Source organism: Acinonyx jubatus, chromosome D2, assembly GCF_027475565.1.
Source record: "Acinonyx jubatus isolate Ajub_Pintada_27869175 chromosome D2, VMU_Ajub_asm_v1.0, whole genome shotgun sequence".
NCBI classification, from domain to species: domain Eukaryota; kingdom Metazoa; phylum Chordata; class Mammalia; order Carnivora; family Felidae; genus Acinonyx; species Acinonyx jubatus.
The window spans coordinates 6861870-6879862 of NC_069393.1; the positions used below are offsets into that span (position 1 = coordinate 6861870).

The 17993-nt window shown below is 43.9% G+C and overlaps 1 protein-coding gene across 6 annotated transcripts in view; it reads left to right on the forward strand.

The window, feature by feature from the left end:
* The window catches only part of EDARADD (EDAR associated via death domain), a 93037-nt gene that overhangs the window by 11512 nt on the left and 63532 nt on the right, over positions 1-17993 (forward strand). For 2 of the 6 annotated variants that reach the window (XM_053207414.1, XM_053207415.1), the window contains exon 2: positions 6526-6580. The exons of 1 other annotated variant lie outside the window; for it this stretch is intronic. In XM_053207414.1, the coding sequence (XP_053063389.1) occupies positions 6526-6580 (55 nt within the window). Of the gene's footprint in view, positions 1-6525; positions 6581-11966; positions 12700-12781; positions 14026-17993 lie in introns of those variants that run through there. 3 more of the 6 variants (XM_027046888.2, XM_053207412.1, XM_027046890.2) reach the window with 3 other exon arrangements.

Sequence of the window (17993 nt, forward strand, 5' to 3'; positions counted from 1 at the left end):
CCCTGGAGTTTTTATTTCTCAGAAGTCCATACTGAGCCCTCAGTAATTCATCAATTATAGTTCTCGTTTTCCTGTCTTGGTACTAGTTCCACTGAAGGTCTCTGCTATTGGTTTCTGTTCTGGTGGATTGTAATCCTCTGTACTTGGTTTCCCCAGATACGAAAGCAGTGGACCCCACTGTGACCCCACTTCTCTGATGGATCCAAGGAGGGCTGTTGACTTTCCAGTTTGTTGAGCCTTTTACTTGTTGTCAGGGAGGAGTGATGACTTTCAGGCTGCATGCTGGCCATTATAAAGTTTTCAGTATTTGAAAGCAAAATAATGATTTTATTGTTGTATCAGTATACCTTTGTGATCCATCATTCATGTATCCTAACTCAACCACTCTACTATCATTGCACATTTAGGTACTACTACTTTTCCTTTATTTCTTAGTTATACTTCAGCTGAAGTGACTATTTTTGTGCACTTAAAATTCTTCTTCTCTAGCTTATTTTCTTCTTATACCCAAATTCACATCCATAATTCTCAATCCCATACTCTGTTGAGAACATGACTAGGGCACCTGAGTGGCTCAGTTGGTTAAGCATCCAGTTCTTGGTTTCAGCTTGGCTTATGGTCTCCCAGTTCATGGGTTCAAGCTCCACATCAGGCTCTGTGCTGACAGTGCAGAGCCTGCTGGGGATTCTCTCTCTGCCTCTCTCTTTGCCCCTTCCCCACTCACTCTCTGTCGAAATAAATACATTTTATTAAAAGAAGAAAAAAGCTTTAAAAAAAACTTGAGTTTAGTATTCGTAATTGGTTGGATCGTTTGGCTGGGGGAGGAGGTGGGGGAGGAAAGGGATGAGGATTAGTCCTCTTTCCATACCTTCAAGTCTTCACCCTGACTGCAATGGAAAGTTTTGGACTATCATAAGAAGTTGCCCGTCAAAACAGATAAAGTGACAATCCCTCCTCTCAACAAAAGAAACAAGGAGTCCTAAAGCTGAGAGAGCTTTTATCAAAATACTGGTGATGGGCATTTCCAAAATGCAAGTTTTTTTTTTAATGTTTTTATTTTGGGGGGCGTGCAGAGGATCCGAAGCGGGCTGTGTACTGAGAGCAGAGAGTCCAACGTGGGGCTTGACCTCACCAACCGTGAGATCACGACCTGAGCCAAAGTTGGACGCTTAACCGACTGAGCCACCCAGGCGCCCCTAAAATGCAAGTGCTTAATGATCACGAAAGAAAGATCAACGGAATTCTGTTAACCTATAAGAAATGATATTCTGCAATGTGCAGCTTAGACCTCCCCTTCTGTCTCAACTGAATTAAACTGACCTCCATGCTAGTTGCACCAACTGTAACTTAACTGATAAAAAAAAGTACAAGCGTCTTCCACAGAAACTGCAATGTTCCAGATGTTGGTTTGAGATTGTTCACGCACATGTCCTGTGTACTTGTGCTTGCCTTTGGTGCCCTCTGCCTATCTCCTGGTGCACTCCCTTGCTCCTCTTCATTATTTCCTCTCTTCCTAGTGCTCCCATGTTCCCCAGAGAAAACCTGATTGGATAAAAATAATTGTTCATGGCATGAAACTATTTGCATTAAAACTTTTTTTTAACATTTATTCATTTTTGAGAGTGAGAGAGACAGAGCGTGAGTGGGGGAGGGGCAGAGAGAGTGGGAGACACACAATCTGAAGCAGGCTCCAGGCTCCGAGCTGTCAGCACGGAGCCTGACAGGATTCGAACCCACGGACCGTGAGATCATGACCTCAGCTGAAGTCGGAAGAGATCAAAATAGTGTGACACAAAGGAGTGAAATGCTAATGGTGTAACCTCAGATAGGAAATGTCTCAAATGATTTCAAATATGCTAACCACCACTTAGTCTGTAAAATAGATTTTAAAAAATCAGTGGCTACTTTCATATTCATTTCGCAGTCTGCAATGTCAAACAATTCAAAGTCTGGAAGAGGAGGAGAATGACGGATAGTTTTTCAAGTGACTGAATCTTTGCAAACAGATCAGTCCGGGAGACAATGTTTATGGGGGGGTGAGGCGAGTCAAGACTGATTTTGTTAAGCAGACACCTTTATAAAATTATTTCCAAATTTTCTATATAAAATTTTTTAAATAATACATACATAAATAAATATTTACATATAAAGTTAGAACACTACCAAAAAAGCTGAAGCCTCTGTAAGCATTAATCTCTTCCAGTCCTGGTCCTTTCCCTGTTGCCCAGAGATAGCCCTTATTAGACACTGTTATGAGTTTGGCAAGTATCCATCCTTAAAAAAAAACAAACAAAATGAAACAGCTTTATTGAGGTATAATTATCATACAACCAACTACACATATTTAAACTGTTCAGTTGGATAACTTTTGACATACGTATACATTTATGAAGTCTTTACCCCAAGCTCTATGTGGTGAACCTATCCACCTCTCAAGTTTACTCATCTCTCTTTGTGATCATTCTTCCCTCCCCATCCTCAATCACAGGCACCCAAAGATCAGCTTTCTATCACTAGAGATGAGTTTGTGTTTCAATAGGTTTATATACATGGAGTCATACATTAAGTACTCCTCCTTTTTTCTGGCCTCTCTCACTCAGCATAACTATTTTGAGATTCATCCATGTTGTTAGTGATAATAGTGCGTTCCTTTTTTTTTAAAGTTTATTTATTTTGAAAGAGAGACAGAAAGAGTGGGGGGGGGGAGGGGCAGAGAGAGAAGGAGAGAGAGAGAATCCCAAGCAGGCTCTGCACTGACCGTGCACAGAGCCCCCACATGGGACTTGATCTCAACCGGTGAGATCATGACCTGGGCTGAAACCAAGAGCAGGATGCTTAACCAACTGAGCCACCCAGATGCCCCAGTTCATTCCTTTTATTACCGAGTAGGCTTCCATGCTAAAGGTATACCTCAATATTTTTATCCATTCACCCATTGATGGACATCTGGGCTGTTTCCAATTTGGAGTTATTACAAATAAAGTTGCACTGAACTGTGCACCAGTCTTTGTCTGGACATGAGATTTTAAAAAACTTGGGTAAAGATGTAGAATAGCAAGATCATGTTGTAGGTATACATTTACATTTTTAAGAAACCGCCAAGTGGTTTTCCAAACAGGTGGTACTCCTTAACACTGCAACCACCAGGGCATGGGAATCCCAGCTCCTCCATATCCTTGCCAACATCTGGTATGGTCAGTCTGTTAGTTTAGCCATCCTAACACGTGTCAAGCAGTATCTCATTATGGTTTTAATTAGAATTCCCTAAAGTACTACTGATGTGAGTATCTATCCTTGTGTTTATTTGCCAACTTCTGTGGTCAAATGATTCTTTGAATGTTTTATACATTTTCCATTGGGTTGTTTGTTTCCTTATGTTGAGGGTTCTTTTCACGTTTTGGCAAAAAGTCCTTTGTCGAACACATGTTTTACAAATATTCTCTCCCAGCAGTGGCTGCCCTTTCCATTATTCTAAGTTTCTTTAGAAAAGGAAAAGTTTTAAAATTTGTTGAAGTCCAATATTTACATTTTTTAATAGGTATGTGATTTTGGTGTTGTACCTAAGAAATCTTTGCTTAGCCCAAAGCCACAAAAATTTCTCCTCTGTTTTCTTCTAGATGTCTTATAGTTTTAGGTTTTATATTCATGCACAAATCTTTTAAATATGTTTTAATTGCTCTGGAGTGAATGAGTAAGGGTGGAATGGCTGGACCATATAGTAGGTATACATTTACTTTGTATTTATTTTGAGAGAGAGAGAAAGAGTACACAGGAGGTCAGAGAAAAAGAGGGAGAGAGAGAGAATCTCAATCAGGCTCTGCACTGTCACAAAGGCAGTGGGGATTGAACTCATAAACCATAAGATCATGACCTGAGCCGAAATCAAGAGTCGGTCACTTAACCAGCTGAGACACCCAGGTGCCCCCGCCCCGACTTTTTTTTTTTTTTTTTTTTTTTTTTAGAGAGAGAGAGCACATGAGCAGGGAGAGGGGCAGAGGAAGAGAGAGAGAGAAAGAAAATCTTAAGCAGGCTCCACCGTCAGCATGGAGTCTGATGTGGGGCTCGATCCCACCACCCGGGGATCGTGAGCTGAACTGAAATCGAAAGAGTCAGACACGCAACTGACTGAGCCACCCAGGTGGTCCTACATGTAATTTTTTAAGAAACTGCCACGCTGTATTATTTCTGATTTCATCTTATCTCCTTTATTGGCTTATTAGCTAGCCATAACTCTCATTCGTGTTATTTCGGTGATTGTATACATCTTTAACATATCACAGTATAGCTTTAAATGATATTTTAATAATTCCTGCATTAGAGCCTTAAAAGTGTGTACTTCCATTTCTCTCCTTCCTGCTTTTGAGTCAATTTTACCTTCACATAGATTATAAACTCTGCATACATTGTCACTATTTTGCTTTCAATAAAACCTATTAGCTTTCAAATACACTGACCCCTTTAGTGCAGGTCTGCCAGAGATGAACTCTTTCAACTTCTACATGTCTAAAAAAAAAAAAGCTTCACCTTCATTTTTGAAATACATTTCTACTGGGTGTACAATTCTATGTCCTTTAAACATACTGATCCACTGTCTCCTGGCTTGCATGGTTTCCGATAAGAAATCTGTTGTTATTCTTAGTTTGGTCACTCTGTCATGTATCTTTTTTTCCTGTGGCCACTTTAAGACTTAGTCTTTGTCTATGGCTTTGAGCAAATGGGAGTGTGTGGGGCTTGGTGAAGTTGTTTCCATGTTTCTGGTGCTGGGTGTTCACTGAGCATTTTTGGATCTGTGTGTTTAAGGTTTTCGTCTAATTTGGAAACCTTTCAGCCATTCTTTCTGCAAATAATTTTTGGCCCCCCACCATCTTTCCATTTCAGGGATTTCATTTACATGTATTTTACGTGTATATTAGGTGACTTGAAGTTGTCCCACAGTTATTTTCATTTTTGTAGAATTACTCTCCCCGAAGTTCATTTTCTTTTCTTTTCTTTTTTTTTATGTTTATTTGAGAGAGAGAGAGAGAGAGAGAGGGAGACAGAGAGAGAGAGAGACCACGTGAGCAGGGGAGGGGCAGAGAGAGGGAAGCAGAATCCAAAGCAGGCTCTAGGCTCTGAGCTGTTAGCACAGAGCCTGACGCGGGGTTCAAAACCATGGACCGCAAGATCATGACCTGAGCCAGAGTCAGACAGAGCCACCCAGGTGCCCCATCCCTGAGGTTCATTTTCAGTGCTTTCAATTGCGGTGTCTTAAAGCCACTAATCTTTTCTTTTGCAATGTTTTAGCTGCTGCTAATCCCATCTAGTCTTTTTTTTTTTTTTTTTAACCTCAAGTATTATGGTTTTAATCTCTGAAAGTTTTACTTTGGGTTTTTTAATAGTTTCCGTGTCTCTACATAGCTTGTTGAACCTATGGAATACAGGTATAATAAAAGTTTTAATGTTCTCCGTTAATTCTGGGGTTTTTTTTGAAAATGCTTTTTTTAATTTTTTAAAAATATTTATTTATTTTTGAGAGACAGAGAGAGAGAGACAGAGTATGAGCAGGAGAGGGGCAGAGAGAGAGGGAGACACAGAATTCAAAGCAGGCTGCAGGCTCCAAGCTGTCAGCACAGAGCCCGATGCCCAAACTCACAAACTGTGAGATCATGACCTGAGCTGAAGTCAGACGCTCAATCGACTGAGCCACCCAGGCACCCCTCATGTTCTCCATTAATTCTAACATTTGTGTCAGGTCTGGGTTACTTTTAATTACCTAATTTTTCTCCTCATTATTAGCCTACATTGTCCTACTTCTTGCAAGCCTAGTATCTTTATATCCCAGACACTGTGCATTTGCCTTGTTGGGTACTGGATATTTTTGTGCTTCTATATTTTGTATTTGTATTTATTGAGTTTTTCAGGATGCAGCTAAGTTACTTGAAAAGAGTTTGATCCTTTTGGGTCTTTTAAGATTTGTTGGGTGGGACTGGGGCAGTGCCTGATCAGTCCAGGGGTAATTACTTACCGGTACTGAGGCAAGACTCTTCTGTGTAATCTACCAAATTCCTATGAAATACAAGGTATTTGCAGTCTGGTTGGACTGGTAAGCACTATTCGTGGCTCTGAGTGAGCCCCGGGTACTGTTCCCTCTGATCTTCTACTACAGTCCGTCTCATCATCCTCCCCAACTGTGGGTCATTTCCAACATGAACGCATCTATCAGCAAATGGTATGCTGAGTAGTCAAGAGGGACATCCCATGGGTCTCTGAGGACCTTTCTGCGAAGTCTCTACAGCTTCCTGTCCTGTGACTTCTAGCCACAGTTCTTCACATCAGGGAGTCCATAAGACTCTGCCTCGGATCCCTTTCTCTGGGCCGCACCCTGGAAATTCTCTCAAGGCGGTAAGCTGGGGCAAGCACAGGAAGGAATCACCTCGCTTATATCCCGGCTCTTAGGGATCACTGGCCCTTTTTGTCTGATGTGTAGTGCCTTAAAAACTGTTGTTTCATATATTTTATTTGGGCTTTTTGCTGTTCTTGTTTCAGGCAAGAGGGTAGATCTAGTTCCCGGTTACTCTGCTTTGGTTGCAAGGTAAAGTTGGTATGTATCCATTTTTTAAAAATTAGAATGTAGTTATAGAAAACATATGGATTGGCTTGTGTCTACCCCTGATATCACTTTGCAACTTGTTTTTTCATTTAAAATGTTTTCCTAGCTTACTTTTGGTACCTTCTGTAAAATATTGCATTGCATGATTATATTATATATTTATTCATCCCCCTATTGATTGACATTTAGATTGTTTCTAATATTTGCTATGACAAAAACACTGCATCCAGCATTCTTACCTGCCTCCGTGTAGCACATGCAAAAATTCCTTTAGAGAAATTTTGGGTCAATGTTAGCGAATTTAGCAATTTTAGGTCAAATTGCTCTCCAATGTGACCATATAAATTAACATTCCTACAGTGTATGAAAACCTGTTTCTTCAGTCTTGCCAGTATTTGATATTGGCAAGGTTTTAAGTTTTTGCCCTTCTGCTAGCTTCTTATTGCTTGAGTTTGCATTTCTTTTATTTTGACAAGGTTGAATATCTTATATTTTTATTGACCATTTTTGTTTCTTCTGGGGATTTTCTACCTAGTGTTTGTCCAACCTTATGTTGAATTATTGTTAACATATTTGAATTTATTTAAATAAATTCTTAAAACTTTGGACTGATTTTTTATATATATAAGTTATATATTATATACTATTCTATTTTATAATTAGAAATACAAATATCTTATTTTATATTTTTACCTAAATTTTATTTATATTTTATATTTAATTTTTATATTTTATAAGTTTTATAAGTTACAAAATAGAATATCATATATGTAATTAATTTCTCTAAGTTTACCCCTGTTTTATAATTTTCTATTGTCTTATGGTGCAGAATTTGAATTTTTATCCAGTTAGGTTTATCAGATTTTTCTTTCATGTCTGTTGATTTTTTTACCTTAAGAAAGCTTTTCCTGTTACTAAAGTTATTAAAACATTCTCTCTTATAGTTTCTCTTACTAATTTTAATGTTAAATAATTTATAGTTAGATATTTAATCTATTTGAAGCTTACTTTTGTGTATAAGGTATGGTAGGGATATAAATCGCATTGTTCATCTAAATAGCAAAATATCCCCAAACTATTTTTGAACTATCTTCTCAACATTTAAATGTTTCAATCATGTAGCAAATTCCCCAAAGATACAAGAATCTGTGCTTCATTTTTTTCTGCTCCCATTAATCCTTTTTTTATACCAATACTCACTGTTTTAATTACTGTTACTTTATAATACCTTGCTATCTCATAGGGCAAATACCACCTCTTTGTTATTCTTTTTCAAAATTATCTTGAACTTACCCTTCCATATAAATTTACAACCAGTTTCATGTTCGAAGAAAATCTTATTAGTTTGATTGGGTTTCATTAACTGCATAGATTAATTAGGGAACCATGAGTATCTTTACAATATTGAGGCTTCCTATCAATTAACCTGGTATAGTTCTCTATCTACTCAGATTTATTTTCTACAGCCTTCAGGAAAGCTTTGTAGTTCTTGTGATTTTTAAAGATAGTTTTATTGAATTTATCCCCAGTAACTTTGTAGCTTTATTTGCTGTTTTAATGGGATCATTTCCACCATTTCCATATTGGTGATCTATAGGAAAGCTGTTGGTGTTCCGTACGTTGAGCTTTTTCTCTCCTCCAAGCTAAATTCACCTATTAGTTCTAACAGTTCCTCATCTGACTCACTTGTATCTAAGTCCACCTTCTTGTCTTAGCTCAGAATACACTCTAGAGGCATCTACATGGCTCGGTTGGTTAAGACTCTGACTCTCGATTTCAGCTTAGCTCATGATCTCGCCGTTCATGAGATCGAGCCCCGCACTGGGCTCTGTGTGGACAGTGAGGAGTCTGCTTGGGATTCTCTCTCTCCCTCTCTCTCTGCCCCTGTCCCACTCGTGTGCTCTCTCTCTCTCTCTCAAAATAAATAAACATTTTTTATAAAAAAGAATACACTCTAAATGACAAGTTTTAAAATAATTTATTAAATGATGGATGATTTTGTAGATTCCCAAGTCAGCAACTTGAGCCCGTGTTCCACATTCTGAGGGTACACAGCACAGGAAACTAAACTCTCAGGTGCCGACTACACAACTTTTAGTTGGTCGCCAATAACGCCAGGTTTTCTTCTCATCTGCCCTTTTCTCCTAACAGCAGAAATGGAACAAAATCTCTAGCTGACTTCAGTTAGTTGGGTTTCAGGTTTTGATCCATAAAGTTCATCTTTTTGATCAGATTTTCTCTTAATATCTGGAGCAAGAAATAAATTGCTATTATATATATTCACTGAGAAAGCAGCTGAACATGCTGAGGATGATGGCACCCAAGGTCAAGGTACCAGCACACGCTTGTGAGTGGTGAGAGCGCAAGGCTGTAGTCAGGTTCCAGGATAAAGTGCTCATTAGAGAGCCATACTTTTTCTCCCATCTCCTTACCTCTCCGTACCTCCCGCTCCCGATCCCTGGCACTCAAAGAATCACCCACTGTTCCATTCTCTTTGTGGAAAACCAAACACAGCACAAAAATGGAGGTTTTCTGGCTCATGCGTTGTAATGGGTAAATGATTCAAAGTAAGCTGGTAGAAGTTGGCAAGAGAGATTTACTCTCCTGTACATAGAACGGCTTTTGTCCAAGCAGGTAGAAGAAACTTTAAGAACTATTCATGCTTAAATATATGCACCAGAGTGCTGTGCCCCTGTCAAATAGGGCTCACATCAACTAAAATGATAATATTTTCCTTACATAAGTTTTCTAGTCCCTCTGTCAACATTTTGGAATGCATCATTTGTAAGGAACATCTGCAAACGCAGAAAGCAGTCACTTCATGGGAGACAACGAATGCTTAAAAAGGCAACAAAAGAACATTTACAATTTTTAGATATGAGTTTCAGGTATGAGTCTCCCTCACTTTTGGACAAGGATGCAAATTCAACTCTGTAATAAATTACAGTGCACTGTGAAGATTAAATGCACTCTTGGATTGAGTTTGCGCCTTCCTCCATCCTATCCTACACACAGCTGCCACACTAATCCTCCAAAAACACCAATTTTCATATGCTGCTTTTCAAAACTAGCTTCCTGGCTTCCTGTTGCATGAAAAATAGTCTCAAATGCTTTCGTCTGGCATTCAAGGCTCTCTGTGATGTGCACCCTGGCAAACATTTCACACACAAGCATGTGGTGTGGTGGAAGAAATGATCTCTGGCTAGTTATTTAGAGACCCCACTGACCCCACGGCCCCACTGACCCGGCAAAGGTCCCATGCACCTCCTGGACTCATAGGCTTACTCAGTAATGGTCTGAAAGGCTATTACTGGGTCACATGCCCAAACCCTAGAGTCGGGAGTCAGGGTGATGTTGCCACTGCCTAATCACATGGACTGAAAGTGGGAATGGCGGTTTTCCAGAAGAAAACTGGGGCATTATCATGAGCAGTCAGGTGGTAAAACAGCTGAGATCCCCTACAAGTGCCTTAACACACTGGACAAAATTCAAGGAGACAAGCAAACGTATTAACTCTCATTAGGCCTCTTGCATCACACACAATTCCACAGGGTTTTATCACACAAATGCAGCTGAGGGAGGCACTGTCTCATTCTGGAATGTAAGGAGTCTCCTACTGCCCCAAATCCATGCACTTCCATTATAGCTGCTTGAAAAAAACTTTTTTTCATGTTTATTTATTTTGAGAGAGACAGAGCACAAGCAGGAGAGGTGTGGACACAGAGGGAGAGATATTTCAAGCAGACTCCACACTGTCAATGTGGAGCCCCACATGGAACTTGAGCCCATGAGCTGTAAGATCATGACCTGAGGCGAAATCCAGAGTCAGACACTTAACCAACTGAGCCACCCAGGTGCCCCCGTTACAGCCACTTTTATATAGATGAGACCCTGTCTGGGAGCACAATTTGCTGGGTTCATTGTATACAATGTACATACCCTCAATAATAACTTTTTATCTCAGGTTGCACAAATTTAAGTAACACTTAGCCACAATGGTGTAAAATGAACAAAAACAACATATTCTGTGATGAATCAAATAAAATATATTTTGAGTTAATGCTTTCTCTCTTTAAAGATAACATTTCTGATAACTGTCATCTGTTCGTGAAAAGACACAAGACCAACAGTTTGTGTGTGTGTGTGTGTGTGTATGTATGTTTTTCTCTACTTAAGGCCAGATTATCTTGAATAAAGGTCTCAAAGTTTGCCTGAAAGCTTTCAAGGCAAATTGTCAGGTTGAGGGTGGTCACCACCCAGCCAGATGGCTTGCATACATCTTCAGTGCCTTTCTTCTACACATGCTCTCTTCCTGGTTTAAACCTTCATGATCCCAGTTCTATAGTGAAACAGTATTTGCAAGTCTCTCTTGACCATAAACTCCTAAAAGTTGGGGACGTCTCACTTTGGTTTCTCCAGGGCTTGGCATTTTGTTTGGCGTTGGGGCGGGGCAGGGGAATGGGCAATTCAAAAAGTATGTTATTTGATGCTGTGACTCCATCCATCCATCTATGCTATGCACAAACACTACAACAAATTTCTTATAACAAATAGGAACTTCTTGCAATAAACTAAATTCCAAGGAAAGAATGAAAACAGGAAGGTAGCTGGTTTATTTGTACCTACTATGTGAGAGGCACTGATTTAGTTTTTGTTTGTTTGTTTGTTTTTAATGTTTACTCATTTTTGAGAGAGCATGAGCAGGGGAGGGGCACAGAGAGGGGGACAGAGGATCCGAAGTGGGCTCTATGCTGACAGCAACCAGCCCAATGGGGGCTCGAACTCATGAACCATGAGATCATGACCTGAGCTGAAGTTGGATGCTTAACTGACGAGCCACCCAGGCGCCCCTGGTTTAGGTATCTTTATAGACACATTATTCCATTGAACTTTCACAATCCTATAAATTCTTACACTCAAGAGTTTGCATTGCTTGCCAAAGTAACCCAAACTCCCAGTGACTGGGGCATGAGTCATATCCAGCATGCTTGACTCCTTGATTAGCAAGTCCACCATCCCCATTTACCATGATTCTGAGATTCATAAGTATGTAGGGGCTATCAGGAAATGTAAAAAATGTCCATTTTAAAGAGTGCTTTTTAAAAATTTTTTAATGTTTATTTATTTTTGAGAGAGCAGGGGAGGGGCAGAGAGAGAAGTCACAGAATCTGAAGCAGCTTCCAGGCTCTGTGCTGCCAGCACAGAACCCGACATAGGGCTCAAACTCACGAACCGTGAGATCATGGCCTGAGCTGAAGTCAGCTGAAACAAGCTGAGTCATGGCCTGAGCTGAGTGTTTTACACTCTTTAGAAGCAATAGAAGCAAAAGCCGAATGACATAATGTGAGAGCAAATAGCTTGTATGGGAATCTGTGGGAATGATGGTGGATGAGAATTGTTTTTAAATTAGTTCTTTTGTAAACTGCAAAAAAAAAAAAGTTCTCATTTGTAGTACACACTTTATAGTTCACAAAGCACATGGGAACAGTGAAGATAATGATGGGTTATGGTTGCAATTCATAGGAAAGGAGGTACAAGGAAATTGAATGAAAGGAGATAATAATTTACGTACATAATCAATCTTCTTTAAAAAAAAATTTAATCTGAAAGTACATTTCTGCCACCTATCTTCTATTCGGTATAATAAAGAATGAGAGTGATACAGAGATGAATTCTAGTTCAGGGTTTTGAAAGGCCAACCAGCTTTATGGCAATGCTCGAGCTTACAGTGTTAACAAGATAGCACAATTTGATATGCGGTTCCTGCCAACCAACTTTAGAAATAATTCCATCTTCGTGAGAAGTCTGCAAGAACCACAAACCAAACCTCAAAATAGATTCGAAGAGAAAATACTCTTAGAAAAAATTTCCCTTCCTATCAGAAGCAGACCAGAAGGAAGCTTACGCTCCCACTTACAAGTTCCCCAGAAAGCTTCATCTAGAAGGTTGTTACTTTCTTCAGACACACAGCGGGTCACTCTTTTCTGAGGCTCTTGCCTCTTCCATGGCCTCTTCCAGAGACTAAGACACCAATCTAGAGAGCGCCATGGGCCTCCGGACCACTAAACAGATGAGGAGAAGCACAAAACAAGCCTCTGGTCACCACGAGGGTATGTAGGTATTTGCTGCTTTTCTGCGTTTCTCAAAGCTGAGCTTTGGGCTGGAGGCGGCTCCCTTAATGATCAGTTGCTGACACTGCATGCTAACAGCGATTATGTTGTCTCTTACATACGTCTTTCCATCCTCACCTGCCCAGGCCGATGTGGATTCTTTAAAAACCCTTAGGAGAGTCCTGTTACATTTAAATTGCCTATAACGCTTGTGTAATAGACTTATGACTGACGATAGGTTTAATTAAAATACAACTGTCTTTGGGAAGCCTGGGTGGCTCAGTGGGTTAAGCGCCGGACGACTGCAGCTCGGGTGGGTCCTGATCTCGCGGTTCCCGAGTTCCAGCCCCGCGGAACTCAGAGCCTGGAGCCTGCTTCAGAGTCCGTGTCTCCCTCGCTCTCTGCCCCTCCCCCGCTCACTGTCTCTCGGAAAGTGAATAAACGTTGGAAAAATTTTTAAAAAATACAACTATCTCTAATGTATTCTTAGTAAACGACGCCAGTCTGTGCTCCCGTAAGTAACTGGCGCATGTTCCCCTTTAAATTAGACCTTAGTGGTTTTCTTGGAAGAACCGATTCCGCATTTCCGAGAGAACCCCGGCTATTTTTCTAGAACGGCTGTACGGGTGTGGATCAGGCGCTCTCTCGTTTCCCTCCCTTTGTGCAGCATCTATCCTGGAGGCCACGTAATAGCTATCGCCCAAAGAAAACTCCGAATCGCGGTTGCTCGCGTGTGCCACCATGCAGCGGCATTCGCTGCCCAGAGACCGGGAGACTTTAAACAGCAGATCGCGGGGCCTGCGGTGGGAGAGCTGCGTGCCGGCCCCGGCGTGATTAGGGGCCAGCACGGCGACCCGCGACTGCAGCCGGGATTTAAGGCCACCGATTCCTTCGCAGCCAGGCCGGGACGGCGCTCGAGAGGCCGCCAGGTCGGGAGCCTGGGCGCGCGGCAGGAAGGACGCCGGCTGCGGGCGCTGCCCGAACTGGCGACGCTCCGGGCACGCGGGCGCCCCTCCCCGCGCCCCGGCCCCGGCCCGCGCCTGCCGAGGGAGGGAGGCGGCCGCGCCGAGAAGGGGCTTTGCTAATTGCCGAAGCAGGAAGTGAGCACGCGGAGGACGCTGCGGAGAGTCTGGGAGGAGGTGGAGGAGGAGGAGGAGGAGGGGCGCGCAGAGCCGCGGTGGTGAGCTCCGGGCGCGTCGGCACGGCAGGACCTGCCATCCCTGCCCTCCCGCTCTCCAACCCCGTCCCCGAGGTCGCGCAGCCCCCTTGGGCGCTCGTCTGCCCCACCCCGCCCCATGGCTTTCCCGGACGACCCTCTGCGCGCAGGTAAAGTGACACCGCGCCGCGCCCTCACCTGGAGCGGGAACCGCGGCCCGCGAGCTCGCCAGGCTCCCGCAGCTACCGTGGGGCCGAGCCTCCCGCGACCCCCGGGGCTTCCCGGGACGACCTTGGACGGGGCGCCGCACCCCGGTCCGCGCGGGGTCGGGCCGGGGACCGCGGCGGCGCCCGGGGCCCTGAGGGCGCGGTGCGAGGTCCCCCCCGCGAGCGGCTGCCGATCCCCGCGGGTCTCGCTGGCCTCCTGCGCGCCCGCCGCCCCCACCTTTCGGCACCCCCACGCGTGCCTGGGACGCGCCTTCCCTCTCCCCGTGCTGTGGCCCCCGCCGCTTTTGTTCTGGACTTGGGATCCCGGTTGAAACAAGTCTCTCAAGCCTCTCTGGCAGGAAAGAGAGCAAGGAGTGGATTTCATTCTTTCCTCCCTGGCTCTTCCTTTCTCCCCACTCACAGGCCTTCTCATTTTTCCTTTGCTCTCCTCTTTTTCACTTTCATTAAATGCTTTTGTTCTGTATGTACGTTGGCCCTCAGAGCCGTTGCATGAACTGGTATCCAGGAAACCGAGAGGCTGATCCCACCTGTAGAGGCCTTTAATTAGAATGGTCTCTAGTTCTGTCCTTATGTTAAAATACTGTGTGTACCCAGGCCAGAATCTCGATTTTTCTTTCATCTCTTACTTGATTTAAGGGCCTCCTCAGACTTCACTTTCCAGGATTTCTGCCCTTGCTCTCCCATCGTCTTGGGATGAATGAATGAATGAATGATCGAGCTACTCCCCGGGGCACGCTAGGGATTTTTCTCCTTTGCTGAGGTTGGAAAGGCTGCAGAGAAAACCACATATACAGAACTGCCTGTAACTGCGTAGATAAACGTGTTTCCTATTTTCTGGCTTGGGCTTGGGCAGGGACAGAGCAACATTCCATCATTAATCTGTGGTTTGAGCAGTTAGGAGGAGACAAAGTATCTGGAGGTGAGTCAGAAGACAGCTACATTGGCATCATGGTGTGCTAAGTTTGGGAGAGTTTCCTGAAGATTTTGAAGCAAGGTCTAAATTCTTCTTCAAGTGGGGAATGGTAAATATGTTTTCCAGGGAAATGGGAAATAAATCAGTTGTCTGGATCTCCTTTCCCTCCCCCCATACCCACTGTTTGGGAAAAAACAGAAAGGGCAGCCACCCCCACTCACCTCCGCATCCACGTCTTCCAAGAACCCGATGGACAGACAAGTGCCAAGAGGTGTGAGGCCCGATTTTACCAACAGTCGTCTCAGATCTCATTACATGATAGTGGCGAAGGGGCTTCAAAAAGATTGGAGGGGAGGGGGTACGGGGATCCATGGAATGGGGACAAGTGTAAAATCTGCTCAGGCCCCCCAAATTAATGGCACCAGAGAAGACAAGGCCCAGGAACTGCCCCTTAATAGTGATACAGTGTGTAAAAAGCCTCAGTGAGTCATGGTGTGAAGAGGCCACCAGGGCAGCCAACGTGGTCTTAGCGGACCACACTAGCACTACAGGATCTAGAATTCCTGTCGTGGTGTTCTTGCTCTGCCTGGCCCAGCCAAAATGGAACAAAGGACTTGGAAATCCCAGCACATGAGGCGTGACCAGAGGGGATGACGATAGGAGGGTGTCCTTCAAAAGAAATTGGTCTCCTGAACTTTAAGAGGTAGACCCCAAATCCGTACGTGAGATCTTTCTGGCTTCCCACAGAGTGGGGAGAGACCTCCTAAGGTCGAGGTCTCCTTGTCACTTGCAAAGATATAGAAGAACCTATTCAGACATCCGAAAGATGTCCCCATGTCCGTTCCCACTCTGGGAGTCTATCAGTAAGAGGAGGGTTCCTCCATCTAAAAAAAGATCGAAAATGACTTTCCCTTTCTCATTTAATGTCTATAACCTCCAGCGCATACCCGCCCACCCCTTCTGTTTCTGAAATGAAGCCACAGATGGTGCCAATTTGTGGAACTCATTAAAGGGAGTCTTCCCTTCTGCATCCCTGACCAAGCTCCCAGGCTCTCTCCTGACTTCCTGCACTCAGTGCTCACCTGCCATGTTCACACCTACGTTTGCCTTTTACCCGCCGCTTCACCAGAAGGTGGCCAGAGACCTAACAGATCCTGCACTTGTCTACTTAAGAAACCTGCGTGGACTTTTCTAACAGATTCTCAGTCCTTCAGAGGTTTTCATTCTCTCTACGTCCGTCTCTACCCACCCCTGCCGTCCCTGCCCCTTTGCAGACATTGTTCCCATTGTCCGGAAGGCCCTCTTCACCGCCCCCCCACCCCCACTCCTGTCTGTCCCCAACTAGACAGTAAGCTCTTGGACAGAGCTCACACCTGTCACGGTATTCGGTGATGTGGTTTCCGAGTGGTGGTGGGGATCCGGAACCAAAGGACACGAAGGAATTCTTGAGACGTCTTTGGTGCAAAAAAAAAAGGTGATCTTATTAAAGCACAGGGACAGGACCTGTGGGGCAGGAATCGATGCCCCGATAGTGAGGAGTGGCTGATTACATACTTGGGAGCTGGGGAGGTAAAGGCAAGAGGAAGTCTCCAACAGCATTTTCATATGCTAAAGAAGACTCACAGATCCTGGAGGCCTGGCTGTCTTCTTGCTAAGGTTGTTTTCCCTTCCAGCAAAGCCTTCCAGCAAGACAGTAGGGAGGTCCTGGAGAATTGTTACACTCGATAATTGTCAATGGGCTGCAGGTTATAAGGCCATTTAATTTTGTCTACCATTTGCTTCTGCCTCTGTTTCCCACACCACGCAGCGCTTTGTAAGCCCTGGTTAAATACTTACTGCCTCACTGAATGAATGGAAGAATACAGTTTAACCACATATGCTTCAAACTGTGGGCAGTAAAAGCTTTTCTTGTTTTGACATTTTAGAAACTTCTTCATCCAGTTAGATATGTCAACTGATTTTACCTTGTAAAGATAAAAAAGATGTTTGTGTCTTCACGTGCAAATAACAAAGATATATATACTGTCATAGCAGGTCATGAGCTTAGTGTGAGGAAACAACGTTTTGCACTAAGAAAATCTACAAGACTGTTGGGGTCACACGGAAGAAAAACAGTCATGCAGGTTCTAGTAAGGCTGTCTCACTCTATCTCTGCCACTAATAAAAATCGAACACGGAATGAGTCAGATCATCTGTGTCGGAGGTGAGTCCAGTCTGGCTCACGTTCATACAGACTTCAAGCCAGAAGCAAAGAAAGAGGCTTTGAAACCTTGGGTTGAGGAGGTGGGGGTGAATCACTGCGATGAGCTAACTGCCCAGGGCCACCAGCTCATGGGCGCATGTCCTTCCTTTGTTCTGGGGTCCCCGTTTGCACTGTGCAGTGAGGTTGCTGGTGGGGCAGCAGCTCAGGACAGCCCTGGGTGGCCCCTCATCTCTCACTGCCCCTCCCAGCACCCCCCCCCCCCATGAGTTTAGGTGGGTCCCAGGTAGCAGTGGGAATGGAAACCAGGACAGAAGAGCCAACCGCTTCAAGGAGCACAGGTCTTTGACCAGCCAGACCGGCTAGCCCTTCTTCAGATGCACCAGAGAGCCGTGGCAAGCTGGAGTTCTCCCTTCTCCTTTTCTTCTTCTTTTTTAAGTTTATTTATTTTGAGAGAAAGAGCATGCTGCAGCAGGAGAGGGGCAGGCAGAGAGGGAGAGACAGAATCCCAAGCAGCCTCTGTGCTGTCAGCACAGAGCCTGATGTGGGGCTCGAACCCGTGAACCCTGAGATTGTGACCTGAGCTAAAGAACCCAAGAGTTGGATGCCACCGTCTGAGCCACCTAGGCACCCCCTGGGTGTGCACTTTCTTGACCCTTGGTCCTTCTTCCGCTTGTTCAGCACCTGATGTGAGGTCTGCAGATGACAGGGAAGAAGAGAAAATAAACAGTGTGCCAGCACCACCAGAGCACTGCCTCCCTGAGACCTTGTGTCCCGAATATGGTTAGGGCTCTAGGA